At 33.9% G+C, this 23,474-nt stretch overlaps 1 protein-coding gene across 20 annotated transcripts in view; it reads left to right on the top strand.

The window, feature by feature from the left end:
* The window catches only part of NFIB (nuclear factor I B), a 428,232-nt gene that overhangs the window by 383,623 nt on the left and 21,135 nt on the right, over nt 1-23,474 (top strand). For 8 of the 20 annotated variants that reach the window (XM_076008734.1, XM_076008739.1, XM_076008740.1 and 5 more), the window contains exons 7-8: nt 2,665-2,799; nt 6,574-6,758. In XM_076008734.1, coding sequence (XP_075864849.1) covers nt 2,665-2,799; nt 6,574-6,758 — 320 coding nt within the window. Of the gene's footprint in view, nt 1-2,664; nt 2,800-6,573; nt 6,759-10,826; nt 10,993-14,093; nt 14,177-23,474 lie in introns of all 20 variants that reach the window. The other 12 variants (XM_076008730.1, XM_012769632.2, XM_012769631.3 and 9 more) reach the window with 3 other exon arrangements.

Here is a 23,474-nt window from a genome sequence, read left to right as displayed (position 1 = left end):
TTCTTGTAGTGCCATTAATTGCTGTGGTTTTATGAACAATTTCTTTCTTTTCTTTTTTTTTTTTTTTGAGAAAGATATAAGGAAATGGTTCTCTGACTCATCAAAGTTCTGATAGGTTCATGACAGCGCAAGTTAGTCACAAATTGTAGCTTATGGCTACAAATACACCTGTCATTTTTTGCATACTTTAATGTCTACTGTTTTTAACAGGAGCGTAGCCATTCTTTAAATGCCAGCATCCTAAAAGTGCATATTTAATTTTATTGCATGCCTTTACCAGAGCTTAGGTAATTTTTCAAATGGTAAAACATAATGGTAGATAGTTGCTTATATTAATAGCACCATGAGGTCTTTTTCTCATTTCAAAAAAAAATTCTAATTAAAAATGCAAATTGCATATATTTTATGTGTGATAAATAGTAAATATTTCTTTTCTTTTAGAGATACACACTGACCTATTTAGAGGTGAAATTATATGACATCTGGATTATGTTTCCAAGTAATACAAGGGGAGGAAGTGTAGATGAGGGTAAAGATGAAATAAGATTGGCAATGAGGGCCGGGCGCTGTGGCTCACGCCTGTAATCCTAGCTCTTGGGAGGCCGAGGCGGGCGGATTGCTCAAGGTCAGGAGTTCGAAACCAGCCTGAGCAAGAGCGAGACCCCGTCTCTACTATAAACAGAAAGAAATTAATTGGCCAACTGATATATATAAAAAAAAAAAAAATTAGCCGGGCATAGTGGCGCATGCCTGTAGTCCCAGCTACTCGGGAGGCTGAGGCAGAAGGATCACTCGAGCCCAGGAGTTTGAGGTTGCTGTGAGCTAGGCTGACACCACGGCACTCACTCTAGCCTGGACAACAAAGTGAGACTCTGTCTCAAAAAAAAAAATAAATAAAAAAAAAATAAAAAAAAAAAAAGATTGGCAATGAGTTGATCATTGCTGAAGTTGGGTGATGGGTATATGAGGATTCATTACAATTCTGTCTACTTGTGTATACATTTAAAATTTTTATAATGAAAATTCAAATTTATACCTCATATCATTTTATAACATTTTATAATAAATGTATAAACTTCCATAAAAATCATTACTCAAGATGTTAAAATCGGGGAACATCTCTCCTACTAACCAGAGTTTCCTCCTAAATTCCCTATTCCAACTAACTACATGGTACAACCTCCTAACACTTAAGATGATAACCGTCTACATCAGTTACTAATTTAATTGGGTGAATTATGTTTAAATAGTATTCCATTAACTCTATCCCCATACCTATTTCAAGCTCTCATAATCTATCTATTGTTAGTATTAAATATTTATGGAATGAACAAATGAAGGAATGAAGCCCTGAATACTTCTCCTATCCCAGCCTGTTGTACATTGTTCTATAATTCCTCTTTATCAGTTTGTATCCCCAGCTAGATTTTAAGCTTTACACGAGCCAAAAGTGAATTCAGTTCACCATTGTGTTTCCAGCAACTAATGCAATGTCTGGCATAAATTATGCCTTCAATAAATATTTATGGAATGAATGTATTAATTAATCTATCTTCTTAAGTGGCCTCCATGCCTTCTGTCTCCATTTTGGCCAGTCCAGCCTCCATTTAGTTTCTGGAGGGCTTGCTCTACACTGTAATTGTGATCATATTTTGCCCATCGATGGCATTTCCCTCATCAGGGTGGACATTCAGTCATTTTTACAGGAAGACCATGAACTTCATCATGTAGGACCTGCCAGCTGCTTGCTCCCCTTCCTCATGTTTCTACTTTGCCATCTCCACAGACCCCTTGAACTACTTGTGTATTTTATGCCCTCCTTTTTCTGAATATTTCCTCTCTGGGAATGTCATCCCCACCCACATGTCAAAAATGGTGCCCCTGGGGCTTTCCTTCCTTCACCTGGGGAGCCTTCCTTCCCCTCCTTGCCCATCACTGCTGGGGAGGTAGCAGCAAATCCCACAGTCCTCCTGCTCTCAACAGCACACTTACTCCCTCTTGGCCATTGACCACCATTTTCTTCTTATCATTTTCCTTTTCACTGACAGTGAGAATACCTAGAGCAGGAATTACTTTTTATTTTTCTTAACATCCTCACTTTATCTGGCAAGTAGAGGAACCCAATACATATTTGCAGAATGAGCAAAGTAAAGCATGTATTTTTTTGCTAAGCAAGTGAATGAGTTTCCCACAAAAGATGTTAAGCCAATGATATACTTACCAGCCTACCCAAAGGTTGTTTTTCACATTTGCACTGGGTTGTCCTCTATTTGATTCACAGTGTAAGTCAGCAGGTCAAAAGACAACTCCTGAATCCTATAAATCTAAGAATGAAATGCTGAGGTAACGAAGGCCTTTATGTGAACCAAGGGAAAGAAGGAAGCAGAATACTTGGTTTCTCAGAAGTTCAAGATTTATTTAGTACTAGAAATAATTCTGATGATAATTTTAAGGAAGCCTTCGGCTAATTTCAATAGAGATTGTTTCTAACAGATATTTCAAAGCTCAGACATAGCTGTGTCTTTGACACTCAGTCGATAATTTGTAAAAGAGCCAAAGTGCAAAAATACTAAGTTGTTGGCCAGTCAGATCTCTCATTATGTGGACATGAACCTAAGAGCTTAAGAAGGTCATTAAGCCTTAATTTTTCTCTCTGCATTGCAGATATGTCTTCTCCGACTACTATGAAGAAGCCTGAAAAGCCATTGTTCAGCTCTACATCTCCACAGGATTCTTCCCCAAGACTGAGCACTTTCCCCCAGCACCACCATCCCGGAATACCTGGTGTTGCACACAGTGGTGAGGAGTTTCAAGCATAGAGCAGAAGCCTCCCTCTTGTCTGTAGGGCCTGATCCCTTAGGGATGGAGCTGAAGTTTATAATTATAGCTATAGTGGTTATATTTTCTCAGACAAAAAGGGAGAGGGTCACAATCTGATAAAATGGTTTTTTCTTATCAATTTATAAGAAAAGATTTTCAAAATCAGACAATTAAATAATATTTATATATGTATTTTTAAATTACCTTCATTAAAAAGATGATTATCATAAGAACTTAGAAAATATGGGGTACTTAATTATCTTAACTGTAGCTTCAGGATTGGTCCTAATCCTATATATTTTACTAAGGGAAAGATGGAATTTCAGTTATGTTGCTGCATTGAGTGTACTTCCAAAGGCATTAAGATACACAGATACTATTTCTGTGTATGTTATTTTCTACACCCAAATCAATATTTACTTATTTGGGAGTGAAATTAATCAGAAAAGTAAAGGTACTTTTTTTCGACTACTGTTTTATATGCACAAACCTTTGGGCAAGTATGCTTGATATTATGTCTATTATCTTAATTTAAATAGGAAAAAGAATTTTATATTTTATATTTATACTTTAACCAACAGCTAATATTAAATCTTCTTTCAGAATGAAAAATGAGATATAATTAATAATCAGTCCTGTATACTTTCTACCTATCATTCTCAACTCTTAAATAGGAACTGACTGAATTTTAGGTGGAGAAAGTATTATATATAAATACATTCATTCATAGTGATACTCTTACTGCTCTAAATTTATAGTTAGGCAATTCTGTATCCTTCAGACTAATCAAATCTGCTTTTAAAATATTTATTCAAAGAATGTAATATCTGTTAAAATAAAGTCCTTAAGTTTGGTTTATAAGTGTATGTTGATATCTACTGTTGCTATACTTAAAAAAATGGTCTCTATTGCTATCATTAAGGAAATTATTAAATTGAGAAGAATATTCAAATTAAATGTGGTATAAGAATTTTTACATTTATTGCTTGTACTACTGAGATAGATGAAAAAATCAGTAACTGTTTCATAGATTTGTAATATTGGGTATTTGGGCAAAATTAACTTAGAAGTCAAATTATCCATTTATTATGATATCTGATGAAAATATTCTTATTTCTAACATTTGAAAAAGTTAAAATAGTCCATTCTTATATAATGAAACATGAGGGACCTAGATAACTCTTCCACCTTGGTCCTTCACCAGATACTTGTTCATATGTTAGGGCTTGTGGTAGGCACCTTGGTTGTGAAAGATGGTTTCTGTCCTCAAAGAGCTCATGATGTGGTGGGGAAACTAAGGACCAGATCACTGGCTAGACATCTAATCTGAACAGGACTAGATACACAGAGGAGAATTAGATGCCTGGAAGAGATTCTGAACTAAAGTTTGAAGGAGGAGTGCAGCACAGGAAGGAACAAGCCAGGAGGAGGCAACAATTAGAGGTCATTACAGCAAGGAACTGCCAAATACCCAAGGATCCACAAATCTCTTAATGTGGCCAGAAATGAGGCCAAAGAAGTGATCCAGAACTGGGTCCTAAAACACAAGCCCATACATACCTGTAAAACTGTTGGGATTTTATTCTGGAGGCAGCAGGAAACCACTGAAAGATTTTTAACAGAGAAATTACATGATTATAAGGGATATTTAAAAAGTCATTCATATAGAACTATAAAGGATGTATTGGAAGAAGCAAGACTGGAGGAAGGACGATGATTAGGAGGCCCTTGTAATAATGTAGACAAGAATACATATCCATGTGTGTATGTATATATTCTTTCATAATGAAGGGAAACATTTTTTTCATGTATTTTACTTTTTTTTTTAAGGACTAGAATGACTTATTGATAAGCTAGTCATTTTTACTACCTTATGTTTAAAATGTAACACTCTACTTGGTTGTATTAGGCTAGTTACAGTTCATGCAAGCACAGTTCCAGGTTACTTATAGATTTGAGTTCAGATTTGATTTGTGCCAGTTCAGTTGAAAAGAGATCTCTTCTAGAAATACTAAAGCCAAAGTGATCTCAAAACTCAGAGGACCCAGTATGGAACTATATCCTTCAAGGGTTTGTGTACAGATGTGAGCAAAGATCATGGTAAAATTGAGTTGAGATTAAGAACACTTAGACACTAAGTAAAAGATGCTCCATTTTTCTTAGATGTTTCTCTTTCCTTAAATTATACTTTCAAATGAGTATACTTCATAAATAAAGTAATATTCCAATAAGGAGTTTTGTTTTAAGAATATGCAATTGTTCTCTGAAATGCATCCATTTGTTGGAAGATGCTCAAACTTCAGTGTGTAGGAAGATTACATTGGGTACTTGTTTAAGATGCACAGTCTGACCTCATCCACAGATGTCATGATCCAGTAGGTCTGTTGTTAGGCCCAGGAATCTGCATTGTAATAACAATCCAGAGGATTCTGAGAATCAGTGCCCTGGACATTTAGGGAGCAAAATTGTGACTATCAAATTGAATTTATGATTTTCTAAGATTTGCATTCCTAATATCTTGTATCTTCTGAAAAATTTTCTTTGGGGAGATAAGAAATGTATCCCTTAGAAAGTTTTTTTTTTTTGTTCACATAATTACAAAGTTGGAGAGAAGTCATCCCAGATGATTTTCTTTTATAAGTCATGGACAGAATTTATTTTTCATATTGTTTGCCAAGTTGTCTCATAAAACATGAAACATTTATCATTTACAATTTCCTATGATTTGAATTGAAATATTAAATAGAAATATTTAATCTTAACTTCTACATATATTGGTTGGTACTCTTAATTTGTACTTATATGATTATTTTCCTCAATATTATAAAAATCATGATCATACAATTTATTTTTCTCCATCCTTCAAACTTAAGAATTGCATTTCAAAAACAACAATAAAGTATGATCATACTAATGTTGAAAAGTTACAGTTAAATTAAACATTGTCCATATTACATGTATTTTATATTGTATTTCTCTTTATAAAATTTTTAAAATATATGTGATTTACAGTTAAGTTAATATACCTACCTATATGAAAGTTTAAATTTGCATTTGTAGATTTTACCTTAATACCTTTTAAGTTATGTATAGTTTAAGTTAGAGTAGGAAGAAAAATAGTAGAATAGGGCTCTTTTGGTTTTGAAAGGAAGATTTTCATTAGGAGAAATAATTTCCAGCCCTATGTTCAAATGTTCATAAGCATTTATAGAATGACCAGGTAATTATTCATGACATGAGATTACTGTGTGTTAGGTATTGGCTTTCCTTCTAAACAACTACCAGCTAGAATGTATAGGGAAATGATTTACTTGAAATTGGATTACACTTCTGTTTTGAATTTTGGTAGAAAATTTCTGGGTCTCTTGCCCTCTACTTAATGCTGTGTCTTGTTCTAGACTTACGAGATAAAGACTTCATAATCAAAAGTGTATTTTTGATGGGAAATCACTTTGCTCAAAGAAATGTTTTATCAAGTATTGACATAACCTATAAAAGAGAAACTTCTTTTTAAATAATTCATAGATCTAGAAAGCAAGATTGTTAGTTTCCTAGAGTGGGGTTTTGTCTCTGTGTACTTAGCAGTGCTGGCATTAAGAATAAAAGTGAAAGAGTATCTGTTATTTTAGGAAAGCTTGGGGGGAAAAAACGAATAGCTGCTGGTTTTAGAGTTTCACAGCATTCTTTAGGATGAGAACGGAGCAGTAAGGTAAACAGCTGACGAGTCAATCTTTCCTTTTCTATCTTCTGCAGTCATCTCAACTCGAACTCCACCTCCACCCTCACCGTTGCCATTTCCAACACAAGCTATCCTTCCTCCAGCCCCATCGAGCTACTTTTCTCATCCAACAATCAGATATCCTCCCCACCTGAATCCTCAGGATACTCTGAAGAACTATGTACCTTCTTATGACCCATCCAGTCCACAAACCAGCCAGGTAAAAATAAGAGAAAATAAGATTAGCACCTAAGGGAGATGGGACAGGTCTAACTCTAAGACATGGCGGTTAGTCAGACAGTATGTCTGGCAGAACATCAAGCCTTGAAATCCATCTTCAGGAAGCTTCTTGGTGACTCAATAAGTTTTTATTTAAAGGTGGCTGAATGACAGGTAGGAAGTGTGTTGCCCCAAAGGGGTATATTTGTGAAGATGCTTGAATGTTTTCGGATTTTCATTGACTGAAGGGAAAGTTTATGCAGAAAGTACATTGACAAAAAAACTCTGAGCTGGAGTTCACACCTCTGAAATACCTGGTTTGACCAGAGAGAAAGTGCTTATTTCAGGCAGGAGCAAGGTATGTGCTAAAATAAACACACACAAAAGAACTTGCAGTTGTATTTATAGACCAACTATTAGGTATTAAAATAATCTTTGGTAATGTAAACATTTTCAGTGTTTGATGACTACTTGAATATTCTCTGCAGAGACATGACTTACATTTAATGAGTGACATTACTAGAAGCATCTTTTTTTTTTTTTTTGTAAACATTGTGCAGTGGTTTTAGGGATTCATTGTGTAAGTGCAGTGACTCATGTGCATTTTTCACTCACTAGACATGTGGTTTCTTCTACAGAGAGGTCACTCCATAGGGATTTGGTATATGAGGATTTCCACAATCAAGTAGACAGTCTTTGTACCAGAGTTGAGACTATTAATAACTATAATATCCAAAAACTGTAACATAATTTTGATCTTATGGTCTGGTATATGGCTTTGCTGCTTCACCTCCAAGACGCCTGTCCACTCCTTATTATGCCTTATAATGTGTGGGGGAAATTTCACAAACATTCTGTCATTGCTACAGTTGAATAGTTACTAAAATGCTAGTAAACAGTATGTGCATATCAATTTATTATTAACAATGAAAAGTCAGGGAAAAAATCCCTTTGGCCTTACTTTGTTAAAATGAAGCAAAATGGTAATTTCTAAATGTTTTATTTTGAATAACAACATATCCAGCATCCTTTGGGTTACTTGAAAAGTTAACCATTACTATTAGTCAATGAAGCATTGACTAATATGCTAAACTAAGTATTGAATTTTGAAGTTAAACTTATTATCTGTATTTTAGAAGAGTGTGTTCAAATGGTGTAGCACTTTTAAAGACAACTAAGGAAAAACGTGGGATCTTAGTCTATCAGTTTAGAAATAAAATTTGCTGTCAGAGCATGGATTCAAAAGTCTCAGTTCCATAGAGCATTTTGCTAGACTCAGCTGGGAACAGTGCACACAAGGTCTGATTTTAATTTGTGTAGAATTTCCATGAATAACAAAGTCTAATTAAGACATCCATTAAAAGTCCTTAACGTTAATTCAGTGTGGAAAATCTTAGAGTTCCATTGGATTTTTTTTTTTAACTGATGTCTTAATTAGGCACTGTTAGGGGAAAAATTATGCAAATTAAAATCAGGCCCTTAGTGTTATGCATTTCTTTAATTATTCAGTGCTTGTTTTACGTATATTTCAATTTCTTTATAAGTTAAGAGGGCATATTAGGTGATAATCTGCCTATATTGTTCTCAGTTTTTCTTCACATTTTCAACATATATATCCACCTTCTAAGAGAAGCATCTTACTCTCATCTCAATTAAAAAAATAACAATGAAAAAACCTTCTCAGGGTTTTGTATAATAGGAGTAATTTACTAAGTAGGATAATCCTTTCCTAATGCAGTTCAACTTCACCTTCAGATAAGACATCTCTCTTTTCATATCTACAGTATGAAAGTTCATCTATTAACAGCCTTAAGAGATAGAAGCTTTTTAGTGTAGCTTCATCTATTTGAACTAGTAGAAAACTGATGAGAAATAACTCTCCCATTCTTCTGACTCTGAGTTTCAGAAAATTTGTCTGCATTGGCTTGGAAATTCTTTCTTTGTCACTTTTATTATTCTTAAATGAGAGAAATGTCTGTCTGTTCATGCTGATTCAATTCCAGTAGACAAATTTTTTAGAATGGACAGGGAAATATATTCCGTGGCAGCATTTCATAGAAATGACTGTCATTCTGCTCTGTTCCAGGTAGGTAATATGAAACTGTTTTGGTGAACACTGTATACAGAAACACTTTTACCACTGAATGTACTACCAATGACAAAATGAGGGACTTTCTTCTTTCTTGAGTAAGATGTATAAAGAAGTTCTTTTCAATGTTCCAATAACCAAAAGTTGATGGTCTGCTTTAGAAACAAACTACTTTTTCCCTTTAAAAGGAAAAATTGATCTTTATAATAAATGGCAGAACTGGTTTTTTTGGGGAATATTATATTTGCTTTGATTTTTAACTCCAACTCAAAACCAACTAATTTGCCTTTCAAAATAGAACTCTTGGTATTCACCTTTTCCTACCATAGAAATGGAAAAAAAAAACCAAAAAATCCTGAGTATTTGTTCACCATTCACCTATAGTCAACTGTTCCTTCCCAATGTTCTCCAGCACTGCACTGATTTTGATTGTTAAGTTAAGCAACTGAGATGCCTTTTTCTCCCCACAGCAATTTAGAGATTAATTGCATTACTGCTGCACCAATTATAGTGAGACAGTCTTGCTATTCAACAGAATATTTTGAATAAAATTAGTTTAAAGATAGAACTCTCCCATAGGTTTCCGTAGAGGAAAACTCTGGTCAATTTTCCTGACATAAAGTTAAATACTTAAAATTACCCGTGATGAATAGTCAGGATATTCAGTGAGTCCTTTTCTTTATAGAATAAATAATGTGGCCTCTGCAGAACCTAACCAAAGACTTAGTTCATGTCTCTAAGTCACAATATTTAAGTATTGTTAGCTGTTCATCTTTTTCTCCAAAGAAATGTCTATTTGTAATTCATGTGCAGATATTTTGATAAATACTTCATTGCTTTCCTTGCCTTTAACAGTTCAGATTATAAAGATTACATATTTGTGGAGAATAACCTCCTAGCAAATTGTGATAAACACTATGCAGCAGAGAATTCTAACATGAGTATAATAAAAAATAGTATTCTCTGGCTAGAAAAATATATTCCACTATTTCTTCAAATGGTGTACCCTTAAAATTTTGTCTCCTACCACAGAAACTATTTTTGCACCCAAAGGCTAAAACTCAGATATAATAATATCTTTTCTTTCATTGCCCAGGGGATTTTCTCAGTTAATTCCCACCAATGTCAACAATAACGGTTTTGTGTAACTCTCCATGCACCACAATGGAAGAGTAACTCGAATAACAATGTGTATTTGATTGTCTTCTGGTTCACTCAGTACGGTTTTAATTTACTTTGGAGATCTTTCATTTGTAGGTATAAGGACAGACGTAGTTCAGCATTTTATATCATTGTGTAGATCTGAAATTTTAGAGGCTTTAAATCTCATTCCATCTGCTTGTATTAGAAATCATCAAAAGTTGAGTGTAGATCCTAGAATCCAAATTGCCTGATGCGTGCATCTGAGCACACCTGTGTGTGAGAGCGCTAGAATTTTACATGCAGCAGAGTGGGCCTTGACTGTAAATGATGAAAATTATAGAGTTCGATGTGTTGGATCTCTTAGATGTTCTTATTATGTCTCCTTGTGTCAGTGATATAGCGTAGGCGAAAATTGTGTTCTGAAAGCCAAAACTGACTAACTATAGAAAATGAAGAGCAGAGAATAAGGAAGCAATGGGTTCTAATTCTAGCTAGGTCAATAAAGAATCCCATTTTAGCCTTGGGCTAAGCAAGTAAGTCTCCACTGGGAGTTTTCTGGCCTACTAAATGAAAGAGTTAAGTCTGCCTGGCTCTCAGCGCTGTGTGGTAAAGGTGAATTAGCCTGTGCAAAGTGCTTTGAAGATGAAGACCTTCTTTGAAATGCTGCTACTTCTTACTAACCATTGACTGGCCTCTCAGACTCAGACTTGAGAGGGCCTATGTGGCAGTTCCATGCAGCGTGCAAGATCCACGCAGCCACGTGTGCTGAGTGGAGTTGTTGGACAAGATGACTGTCTTTTGGATTGTTTCACCCGGCATTCTGTTTTTGTTTTGTAGCCTAACAGCAGTGGTCAAGTAGTAGGGAAAGTGCCTGGCCATTTCACTCCTGTCTTGGCACCCTCTCCCCATCCCAGTGCAGTGCGACCTGTGACCCTGACCATGACAGATACTAAACCCATCACTACATCCACTGAAGGTGAGGCAGCTTCACCTACAGCAACCAGTAAGTATTTCTGTAGGAAATGAGAAATGTCCATCAAAGGCACCATTGGATGTCTGATCCAAGGTGGAAAACACGGCCATTTTTCCAGCTACCCAACCAGATGGAGATTTCTCATTTAAGTGGAACTAGCAGGCATGTATGTGGCCCTGCTATCTCATGCTCTCTCTTATCAAATTTCAGTCAGTGCATCATATTTGAAAAGGGAGAAGCATATTTGTTTGAGTAAACAGTTATAACAAAAATAATAAGTCATGCCTGCTTGTTCAAGGTATACATTGAAATTGCACTGAATAACATAACGCAGTGTACAAGGTTTTTATATCACCCAACGAGAGATTAGATAATTGGTACTTATTGGTACATTCCTATAGAAATCAAGCCTCTTCATGAGCAGACTGAATCAATGCCTCTGTAAGGTAATTGCATGTTTACATTACTGTAGGTTATGTCATTGTTAGAAACAGTCATACAATGTTGGGCGCAGGCAAGAACATTTCAAAACTTAGTATTAGGCACATGTAAGCTACCTGCACTTTCATTGTCTGCACCTTTTTTTTTTTTAAACCTTTTGATTATTTTGCCTATCATGGTATATCAGATACGATGCTTTTTTAGCTGGCCATAACATTTTAAATGTCAGAGATTTAGCCAGTGAACTTAACATAGCACATACCAATAAGCCAAATGATTCCTTTGCTTCTTCATATAGAATATTTAGAAGTGTACAAGGAATTAATCAATTGGTTTTACCCAAACTGTCAGCTTCTTAGAACTGGAGCTGGTATGCACAGATTGGTAGAGTGGAATGGATCAAGTTTCAGTCAGGAGGAATTAGCATGTGCCTCACCAGTTATACAGATATCTTAAATTCAAACCCTCTATTTTTCTTTCCTAGAGCAAGAAAATTCCCATGATCTGGAAATTCCCATGTGAAATTACAGAGATAATCAGAGGCCCCACTGGCTTTTAACTTAGCCATTGAAAAGATGCCTTTTCTGAAAGACTAGGAAGGAACCCTACAAGAAAATGGATATTACTTTGAGTGTACAGTGAACTCAGCATTTCTTTCTCAAAATTCATGAGCCATATAAACTAATAAATTCATATAGACTTGCAATGCCCACCAATAATCATTAATGCTGAGTAACTGGTTTGTTGGTAGAGGGTCAGTCCTACACTAGTGAACACTTCCCTGAATGTGCAGATGGGTGAAACCCACTCAGGAAAAACTAAAAATTCTTTTGTTCTAAAACCTTGCTGTATATGTTACAGTCACTAAAACATTGTGCACAAATTTTAAAAATGAATGTCTTGGTATCTTTGAGCAAACAATGTCAGCAATTTCAATAAAAACACATAGAAAACAAATATGTCTTTTAAAGTATTTGAAAAACTATCACAGGTTATATAATCAAAACCAAGCTCTAGAAACGTTTGATTCCCAATCTTATGGTGGCATTCATATATGAAATTCAGGGGAGGATCACACCCCAATGATGACAGCCCACTTATGGGAGTACCTTCAGCCTGTCTGTAAATGAATTGTTTTTATACTCATATACAGACAAGGTTGTTCAGAAAGGGATCTGATTTGGCTAGTAAAATTACAAAATATTCAAAAGGAATGTCTTGGTTGTATAAGATGGGTGCATCAGTCCATTTTCCATTCCTACATAAAAGAAATATAGTGAGTAGTTTTCCTTTGCTGTAAACCAACTTGTAGCTCCAGTTTCCTAGGCACACTTGATAATGAGAAACTGGTCATTGAATTGATGTCAGGAAGGTTAAAGAAAACACAGAGGCCAAGGAAACCTCTTTCTCGTGGTTGAAAAGAAAGAGCAGCATAGATCCAGAGCTCCCTCTATAAGGGTGATGCTCTTCTGTAGCTGTCCGTGCTGTGTGTTGAATTCCAGAGGTCTGGAGAGGCCACTGACTGCTTATGGCTGCCCTTGCACGGGTTCAGGAGTAATCAAAAGATGGATTGTGAACATTTTCACTGTCTTTTAAAAGTTGACCTAAAAAGGCATCCATGGATCAAACTCTGCAGTCCTTTAAATAAACAAGGCAGAATGAATATATTGGTTTAGGAAGCCAGCCTATTTAAAATTCATACCTGGATTCTTCATTGATCTGATGGTTTTAAACCAAACATTGTAGCTTTCTTTAGACGTGTAAATGTAACATATGGTGACACAGAGCAATGGGAAGATACCTTAGTCCTTTCCTTGTGAAAAGAAACAAAAACTTTTAGTGATAGGGAGAACTTTTTGCAAAAAATTCACACTGCACCAAAAAAGCAAAAAGCACATGTGCAAAAAATACTTGCAAATGAGACCATAAGATTGTAAGGAGTAGTCACCATATAACTTACTACCTGGTGGCCAAGTATTGAAAAGTGCATCAATTCCCTTCCTGGACCAATCAGGAGAAACTGATTATTTTTGTGTGTGCTTATGGAAAATATTTTTTTTAAAAAAAAAAACATTTCTATCCTACTTGCGGTCATTTTCACATCAAATAAAATACTGAACTAATTCATTCTATATGATAATAAAAAAGGCTCCTCCTTCATGGTAATAATATTAGATTTTCCTTTTAGTAAGATTTTTAAATAAGACAGTTCCCTTCCCATATCATCAAGCACATTTGCTTATATCCCGTCATTAAAAGCTGTCACTTTTTCCTGACAGACTTTGTCTGCTTTTACATTCAGAGTCATATATCATCATTGATTATTCCACTATTAGATAACTAATATCTGGTGAAAAGGTACATGTAGGAAAAGGACCCTTCTTTTAGCAAATCTTTGGTATCTCTGCAGGACTCTCACGGCCACTTGTAAGTGTGAGAAAATCACACCAAAGTATGGGTTATGGTTTATTGGATAGATTTTTTTTAGGGGGGGTAAACTAGTTGATTTGACGTTAACCACCATTTCTTTTCTATCACTTGATATTCACTCAGACAAGAAAGAGAAATGGAGACTTTTTTTTTTTTTTTTTGGTTGCAAATCCCACTTCTCTGGGTTTCTTATACATGGACAGGGTGTTCATTCTGATAGTTCACAATTTTTATCTTTGTTTTTGTTCTTCCTTAATCAGCCTACACAGCCTCAGGCACATCTCAAGCCAATCGATATGTGGGACTAAGCCCAAGAGACCCATCCTTCCTACATCAGCAACAGGTGGGCAAGTTTCACCCAGGTGTAATGGGGTAGCCACGCTTTCGCTTCGTGCTTTCCTCCATGTTGCCTCTCAGATCTGGACTCACAAAGGGGGCTCATGGGGCTTCTGAGACCGAAATTGATCGTTTCATTTTCCAAAATTTTTCCTCATTTAGCTTTTGTTTCTCACCTCTCTGAGCAGAGTTTCTCAAATTGGCTCGTGACCTCTTCCATGTCCGTAGCATATATTGATAACATTCATGAATAGCAGTGTTATTTCAGCCAGAGTCTTTTTCTCAGTCTCATTGGCTGCTGAGAACTTACTAGCCTATAGCTCTCAAAGGCAAAAGTTGAACACCGATTGAAAAGCCAATTAGAGTAGAGGCAGTACATAATTTGTGTTTTTTGAGCGATTTCATATTTTCCAGATGTTTTACTCTTTGCTTTTGTATTTTAGTCCAAGAAGATGAGTTATAAAGCTAAAATCTCAGGCGACACATCATTTTTATTTTAATAGGTTTAAATTGGTTTACTGATTTTAGATGTGATAAAACACTTTTTTTTTTGGTTCTGCTTTCTTACATCATTTATGTTTCGAGTAGCATTTTAAATTTCACATCTCATTAATGCTGTAAATTTAATGCAAATGAAGTGTTTACCCAAACTGTGAAAATATACAGTGAGGATTAATGTTGGATTATAAACAAATTAGCCACAGTCAAAAGCATGGATCATACCAATATCAAATCCCATGATTCTAGTTACAGGATAACAGAAATAATTCTAAACATGTCAGAATTTAAGTATATTTTATGACGCATACATTTGCTGCTCTAAAGTTTTCATAGCAGAGCAGTTTGAAACTAGCAGGATGAAAAATATTAGGCAAAAATAGGCTGTAATAAATAAGAAAGAGCTGATATTACCTAAGTTGCACTTCATTTATAAGTTCTCTAGGCGTACATGTGAGTTTTTATATATGTAGTAAGCCTAGTGAGATACTTATGGCAACTTATTTCATTCTAAGCCTGTCTACTTTGCTTGCCCTTATTGTGGCTTAACTGTGCTTCGTGTGGAGTTCCCAAGTCCTTCCCAGTGGCAGGCCAAGATGGCAGACTGCATATATTAAAGGTCACCACATGCAGAGCTCAGAGAAAATCATAAAGATGATAGCTTATTCAGGATACTTGACGGTTTGCCAGGTTTAAAAAAAGCAAAACAAAACAAAACAAAAGAGTGAGAACTAACTGAAAACATCTGTACACAGTTATGAAAATACCAAATAATAATTAGTGGTTTTGCCAGCCGTTGGCTTTTCAACATAATTCTCTGGAATGTTGCTTTTTTTCACCTCTAAAATTGCTGTAATATGAAATGTGTTATAATTACTATAATATGGTTCTATTTGACAAATGTATGTGTTCATTGTGTTTTTTTTAACATATGCAGGATTTATAGATTTAGAAACTTGTTCTTTTAAAAATCATTACACATATTTTCAGAAATATTTTTGTCATGGGATTTGCATTATTCTTTATGACACATCTCTAATTTCCAGTTAATTTTTAATTCATAGAAACATGTCTCCATTATTTAAACCTTTAGCCCCAAACACTGGTTAGATTATAACCAACTCCATGTATTTAGAGGCAGTCTTCCTTCTTTCCCAGCTAACCCATGACAGCTTTAATTTTCATCATGTAAGACTAACATTGGAGCCTCATGTAATTATAATTAGAAAAGTCCATTAATAAAAAAGGTACTTCTCACATATTTAAAGCTAAATCAAGAAAACTTAGCAAGCATCATGAAAATATGAGTTTTTATGTAGATAGAGGTCTAGGCACATTTTAACTGAAAAAAAAAAATATATATATATATATATATGAGTTCTAGAACCACAAAGGTTTTTTTTAATCAAAGATGACCATTTGTTATTTAAGTGGACAGTGTTGAGTCAAGACCACTTACAATATGAATATGTTTTATTCAGTCAAATGTGGTTGATATTTATGAAATATGTGATATCATATTGGTCCTTGGCAGAAAAAACACCCATCCTTTATAGTTAAAAATTTTAAATACCATGCAGACAAATAATTTGCCCTCTGTGTAAAGTGCTACTTTTTAACTTGAGGAAGCCCAATACGTCTTATTTCATAATGAACTACAATTTGGAGGCATGCAGAAAATAAATGCAAGTTCATATTATGCTATATATGAATATCAGTAAACTAAGGCTCCAGTTCAAAGCCTATCATTTTTATCGTTTCGAATTTATAAGAATCATGTAGGTGAAGTTTTATGTTTACTATCCAGGAAAGAAGGGACAGAAACAGTTTAAATGACTTCAGTAGAGTAAAGGTTATTCTTTCCTACAGTAGAAATGAGATTGATTTACTGTGTCCTTTCATTACTTTACAAAGATTTAAAAGAGACCACTCTTCTAGCAGCAGGTTCTAAATGCATTTGGTTTAAAGCACTCGATGATGAATGAAAAGGAAAATCAAGGGGTACATGAAATAAAGGTAATCAATCATTTTATATTAGCTAGGAGAAAATCAAAATTAGAAAGGCAGTGGTTTTAGTCTGAGAGGGTTCTTTTAAACATTCCCCGTAGCCTTTAATATACATGACCCCTTAAGAATAAATATTGTCACCAGGTACATTCTTCACTTCATGGTGGCTGCTTTATAAAGATTTATTCTTTTAGGTTATGAAAAGTATTAATGTGCATTGTCAAGTGCTAGTTTTTCTTTAGAAAAGAACTTTAATATAGCCTACATAAATTAGAGTTAACAATAAATTTAAAATTGTTGAATAATTTTGACCATTTTATAAATAATCTTTTCACAAAATGACACTATAGTAGAACTTTCACCATAGTCATTTCTAATACACAAGCATACTGGCTTTCTCAAGTTGAGATGAAAAATATTATAGTATTAAAATTAACCCTGTACTTTACCTGTAAGAGTAATACATTCATATTGGCGAATCTGAATACTAGAAGTATATGCTTTTATACTCATCAACTTCGTACTCATGCAGTTGTTATTAATAATTATACATCTTTGTGCTCCTTTTATAATGGTTATTACTGACTGATACTGGTTGCTAACTGCCTTGAAATATTAAAAATATTTCTGACACTGGAATTTTTACCTATCATTGCAAATATGATATCTCATTTGAATCTGAAACATAAAATCATATAATCATGACGAATATTTCAAAAATGTTCATGTAAACCAAATTTATAATTTTCTGTTAAAAACAATGCCCTCTAATCAGTCATATAATAATCAGCTCATGCCAGGTGATCAGGACTTGACTTTAGGATTTTTCTTTGTTGCTCACACAATCTTGAGTATTTTTCAAGGTCTGGAACTAGTTTGTCTTTGGGATTATTGGTTTATTTAATGCATTCGCTATTGGCCTGGGGGAAATCTTAAAATCAGAGCTTCAATTGTAGCTTTGTTCTTCTTTAACTTTCTATTGGAAGATGGTTTGGTGGCTTGAAGAACTCATGGGTCCTGCTTTGGCAAACTATACTTTTTAGTCTCTGCTGAAAAATGTCTTTTTATGGTTTGGGACATTTTCAGAGATGTGGAAGAGCTCCACTCTTGACTTAACTTCATAGAAGTTTAGTAAAAGGTAGTGTTTCCTTTCCTCCTTCATACTTTGTGAACACACTGTGCACATTCATTAGGAGAGGCCATGGAGGAACTACATTTGCCAAGTTTTGTCTCCTTCAGAAAATGAAAACTATCTAACAGAGTGTTGTATGTTGCTTAGAAAATATAGAAATTATTTTATAATCCAGTCTAACAATTTTGTATATGAATAATATGAGGAAACTTAATTAAATTGGCACCAGAGCCTTATCTGGTCAACCTCATAACAAATTGTTAATTTCTGTCCTTCTTTCTTTGCTACCAAGAAAGTTTGGTAATAAAAGAGAATCCGGTTAATTTGATTATCACATTATATTTGAGTCTAAAGTCATAATAAAAGCATAAATCCTTAATATTGTGCTTCAGTACAGCATATTTTTAAAAAAATCTCACAGAAAATTGGAAATAAAAATTTGCAATTAAGAAGCTTCTTGTTTAGAAATAAAAGATCACTATTTGAATGAGCTATTGAAATGCATATTAACTTTTAATATAGATATGAAATTTTAGGTGGTATAAAATGGGAGGTCACTTTTGCCTTCTTCCCTAAGTGAGACAGTAAAGTCAAGTAAAATCCAATTTAGAAGAAATAAGGCTTATTTTCATAATCTCAAAATTATAATCTCCCAACTATATATATGCTACCTATTATCAGAGCTAAGATGAGTGGCCTAATCAATTCAGGTCCTTGCATTACTTCTCACAATTGCATGGATTTTTTTGGTGCTTGGGCTTCAGCATGTTACATCTCTTGCATGACTATATAATGCTATTATTTCAATTTCAATTACCGGGCTAGTTTATATTGAAATATTTTCAACACTTTTCTTGATACAATTTAAAAGTACTTTTCATTATAGTGAACATTTCTGTTACACGAAATGGCCTTTTTAAGAAATTTCCTCTATAGGATTTTATTTGTCAACTAGATATTAGTTGAAATCCCATTATAATATTTGTCCTGGCAAATAGCAAAGCCTAAGCTTGGTGCATTAACACCACTGGAAAGGCAGTCATTTATTAGAGGCAAGCAATTAAAAGGATACAAGCCGACTATCAACAAACTTTTCAATAAAGTCAGGAAGCAAGCTATCAACACTTGGGCTGTTCTTATTGTGTCTGTTATCATAATTGACAGCTTGACGTAAAACACTATCACATGACTTCTGGGTAGGTATGTAAATGGATAAGAGGTCACTTTTCACATATGCTAGCTGGAAAGGAAACACATTTAAAGGAAGTTTCATTCGAAATAATGGCTATGCAAATGTTTAGTTTTTTGGCTAGTTCTTAAATTTAAAAAGAAATCCTCCCATTGTCTGTCTTATAGCTTGCATTCGTTTGTTCACTTACCTTTACTGGCTATCAAAGGTTAAAATCCAGATAAGCTATTCTAATTAATGTAAAAGTAAAATTATGTTTAGTGTAACCTTAAATTCCAATCACCAAAAACACTAGGGGAAAATTATCCTCTTTTCTGAAAATATTAGCTTTAAAAGAAAGTTGAATCAAAGAAGTAGAGGAAATTCTGAAGGTTATATTTACAGATGTTTTAGCCTTAAGTATTCTGGTGCTGCACATGAAGGATAGGATAGAAAAGGAACAATGACAGGCAATCTGGTATAGTGAGTGAGAACCAGGGATTAGGAGTCAGGAGGTTTGAGTTTTAATGTTGATGTGAACAGGGCTTTTCTAACCTTGAATAAGTCTTTAAACTTTGCCCTCCTAGAACCTTGGAAAGGAAGATGAAGTTAAACTACCTGTGCTCCAAAGTCCCTTGAAACCTTAAATTTTGCAAGTTAAAGTAACCTCCAATGAAAAAACAAACTTTTTATTTTCTGATACTTAATTTATGATTATGGTCAGTAATGTTTATTCGGCTCAGAGATTATTGCATACCCATTTAACTTAATTCTACTTTGCTAATTAAATTAAATATCAAGAAGCATGGGTTTCAAAAATTGGCATTAGAATTGATTTTAAGGTGCCAAGATGATCTTGAATGTCTTTTTTTGTATATGTGTTATATGTTCCGTATATAACACAATTCATTCTGACCATTTTGCTTGTTCATACCATTTATTCAGAGTTACATACTCTTCAATGAATATTTGTCATTTTATTTGCTCCATGCAGCTAATTAACGATAGCAATAGAGTAAAATTCTACTAAATATCTTACTAAAATTCTTCCTCTACTAAGAGGAAAGTATGAATTTGGAGTGTTAATCTTAAAACCCCCCTCCAAAAAAGGCACCCCCTAAAAATCTGTTTCTGTGGCATCTGGAAAAATGAAGAAACCCAAAAGAACATAAAACATAACTTTCAGGATGTTCCCCTGATGGTCACTGTAAAGTTAAAAAAAAAAAGTGGAAAGGTAAATTTATCTGTGTTGATTATTTTGTTTATAGGTTAGCGGTTTATTGGTTCAATTGAGGGCTGTTGTTATGATGAGTGCTGTTGGTACATAGCCTATTTGTTGAGTGTAGCAAAGTAGAACATTTTGCCTACCTTCTTTCCAAAGCTAATTGTTATGTACTTAACAAAAGCCCCTGTTAATACAATGGAGGACCCTCATTTGAATAAACAAACCCTTATTCTGAAATCACAAGCAATATTGATTCTTTATGGTTATCAGCTACTTATATAATGATTTGGGTGTTTAATGATATAATGTTTGGGAAACACCAAATCTTAGGTGTTTCCTTCAATGCAGATATTTGAAGGAAACCAGATGGCCCCCATCCTTGTTTTCCTGAAACAATCTCATTTGAGTTGGGCCAGGAACAAGGTTCTCCTTGCAGAGACTTTTATATGGAACTCCACCCTAAACATATGCAGTGAAAACTTCACCTTCACTTCTTTCTTAGTTGTTTGAACTATTTCAGCCTTACCTCTTTACTGATAGCTTTTTTGGAGGAGAATCTTACTTTCTTATTTCAGCTTTTATTTGCTTTTGGAATTCTGGACATTTTCTACAAAATTGAATTTCATATTTTTAGATACATATAAATTAAAGAATTAAAGTGATTTATATGAGTGTGCATTTTTGTAAGGATATGCATATGATCAGGCCTGTTTTAGAGTCTATGTATTATTGCAAAAATAAGAATTGTTCCCCACCTCCACATGTAAACACACAACCTTAACAGACTAAATTTCTAAACTAATGTGCACTTGGTATTTGAAATTTGATTACCATTGAGGGGAAAGTAATTTCCTATTTCTTAAGGGAATATACTTGGAAAAATCATTAATGTATTATTAAAGCTTTTAACCTAGGAGAATTTTGTATAAATGAAAGCCATGTATTTATGTGCCACTTAAAATTAAAGTTTTAAAATTTAATTTAAAAAATTGACAGCTGAGTTATCTAACGTTGATTCTGTCACAGTAAAGAAACTGAAGGATCACTATTCCAACCTTAAAAAAGATTATCACCTATTATTTTAAACTTATTTAAAGCCTACTATAAAATTATTTTTTGTTAGGAACACTGAATTATACTAATACCAAGAATATTAAACATGACCCAAGAAGCTTAAATATATATATAGTATTAACTTTTCAATTTCTAGAATCTGTTCAAAATTGGCTGAGTCAGGACTATCTTGGTCAAGTAAGATTCTTAGGAATTGATTTTCTTAGGAATCACTATCATGGAAATATTTTGTGATTAGTTGATTTCTATTTTAATTATTTAATTGTTATCCCACAAACACCATCATCTTTAAAACTTCTCTTTATCAGGACACTTATTAATTCAAAGATGCTTTATGCCAAAGAAGGTTTAATAATTTTAAAAAACCAACATGAAGAGATGTTCTTGCTTAAGTAACCTAGCGTAAGTAAGTTACAACATACAAACACGCATAAATGTGTTTCCTCAGAAACTTTTGGTAATGTTGATAATGGCAGTAAATAGCCTAAAGAGGTAAATCAATTTAAATTATATTTTACCTTTTGAGTAACTGAAAGAAAATTAATTCAATACTAATTAATATCCTGCTAATTTCTCTCACATTAAATTATTGCTAAATGTATTCATTGATTATTTTGTATGTATTTAAGCATATTTCTCTGTTTGGGAGAAAATATTTCTATTGCATACATCTTAAATATAGATGAAAATGAATAGCTATATTCCAGCTTAACTTCTTTGAGACTATTTTTAGTGAAGAAAGGTCCAAAAATATTTTAATTTAAAGTGTTCGGTGTGTGGTCAAAGATAGTCCACTGGACATTTTAGGGGTGGTAAAACAAACAGACAAACAAAAAATTAGCAACATCAACAACACTAAACTAATCAATTTACAATGCCTCCTTCCAAGGAAAATTGGTTCCTGCAGTTGTCTGGGACAATAAAACAATCAGTGAGTGACACTTAGGTTCCCCTGGCTTTGTAAAATTATTCTCTCTCTCTGTCTCTCTCTCTCTCTCTGAAAACATAAAGCTGAGAGCCCCATAGAAACTAACCTGAAGTTAATTATTAATGTAATTAATACATGCTATGCCTAAATTATAGCTCTCCCTTCTCCAGAATGTTTAATTGATTCAAAACTAGCATTTTCATTGACTAGAGCAGAATCAGTAAGTGATTAATCCATAAGGTAATCTTCATACAAAACCAAATTTCCTGAACGGGTTTCGATTGTTTTCACAGTACTTTTAAAACTTGTATGTTGAAATAGGCAACTAGTTTACTCCCTTACTGTAAGAGAAAACCACGAAACAATTTGCCCCATCTCATTGAATTTCTGATTAGATGATCCATTTTGAGAACTTTTTAAATATCATACCATATTGTTTCTTACCACATTGAACAAATTTACTTTTTTAAAATAATAAAAGTATGTCATCTGTTTAATTTAAAGCAAATCAGGTAGATCTTTTCTCTTTTATGTAAGTATTTTGGTCCATTTAAGGTATTTTTCTTTCCAATTTGATTTATTTGTTGATTTAAAACTTCTTTATGACACATATCCTAAGCAGAATCTACATCTTTAGCAACTATTTATCTGTTTACCTATCTACATGAAGGGAGTTTTTTCACTTTAAACTATAAATCACTTTTACCTGAAATAGCCATGTAAGTAAACTACGTGTTTTGGAAATTTTAAGTGGCAGTTTTGGAACCTCATAGATCTATAGAAAAATGAGCAAAAGCTATCTTTCTAAAACTTTTGAATCACTGTTACTTAGAGTGTGCAGAAGAAGCTCGAGAGTCTAAAAGGAAAAGCAAAGATTCTTAGTAGCCAATTTAAAAAAAAAAAAAACCATAACATTATCAGAAAGCTTTAACATAGTTTATCCTAAGTCTAAGGGTACTTTGGCTCCTATCATCAGCTAGAAATTCTACTGAAAGGCAGCAAAACAAGGCTTAGTGGATGGCTGTGAAGAAGTTATCTTTTCAATGTAAGATACAGTTAATTTACAGCATGGCTATCTAAAGGTTAAAAACCATGATTTTCTAGTGTGTGTTTTCCCCCCAAAACCAGATAAGTTTACTTTCTTAAGAATAAAAATAAGCAATATATCTTTTCAATAAATCTGCTAGCACTGTAGGGCAGCTGTTAACCAAACAGAGCTGGATAGGGTTACTCGAACAAGCTCTGAAGGGTAGAGCTGATGATTCGGAGATCT

The sequence above is a fragment of the Microcebus murinus genome, chromosome 12 (assembly GCF_040939455.1).
Source record: "Microcebus murinus isolate Inina chromosome 12, M.murinus_Inina_mat1.0, whole genome shotgun sequence".
Lineage (NCBI taxonomy): Eukaryota > Metazoa > Chordata > Mammalia > Primates > Cheirogaleidae > Microcebus > Microcebus murinus.
Note: the sequence above shows the minus strand (reverse complement) of the source record. Positions and strands in the feature narration are given on the sequence as shown.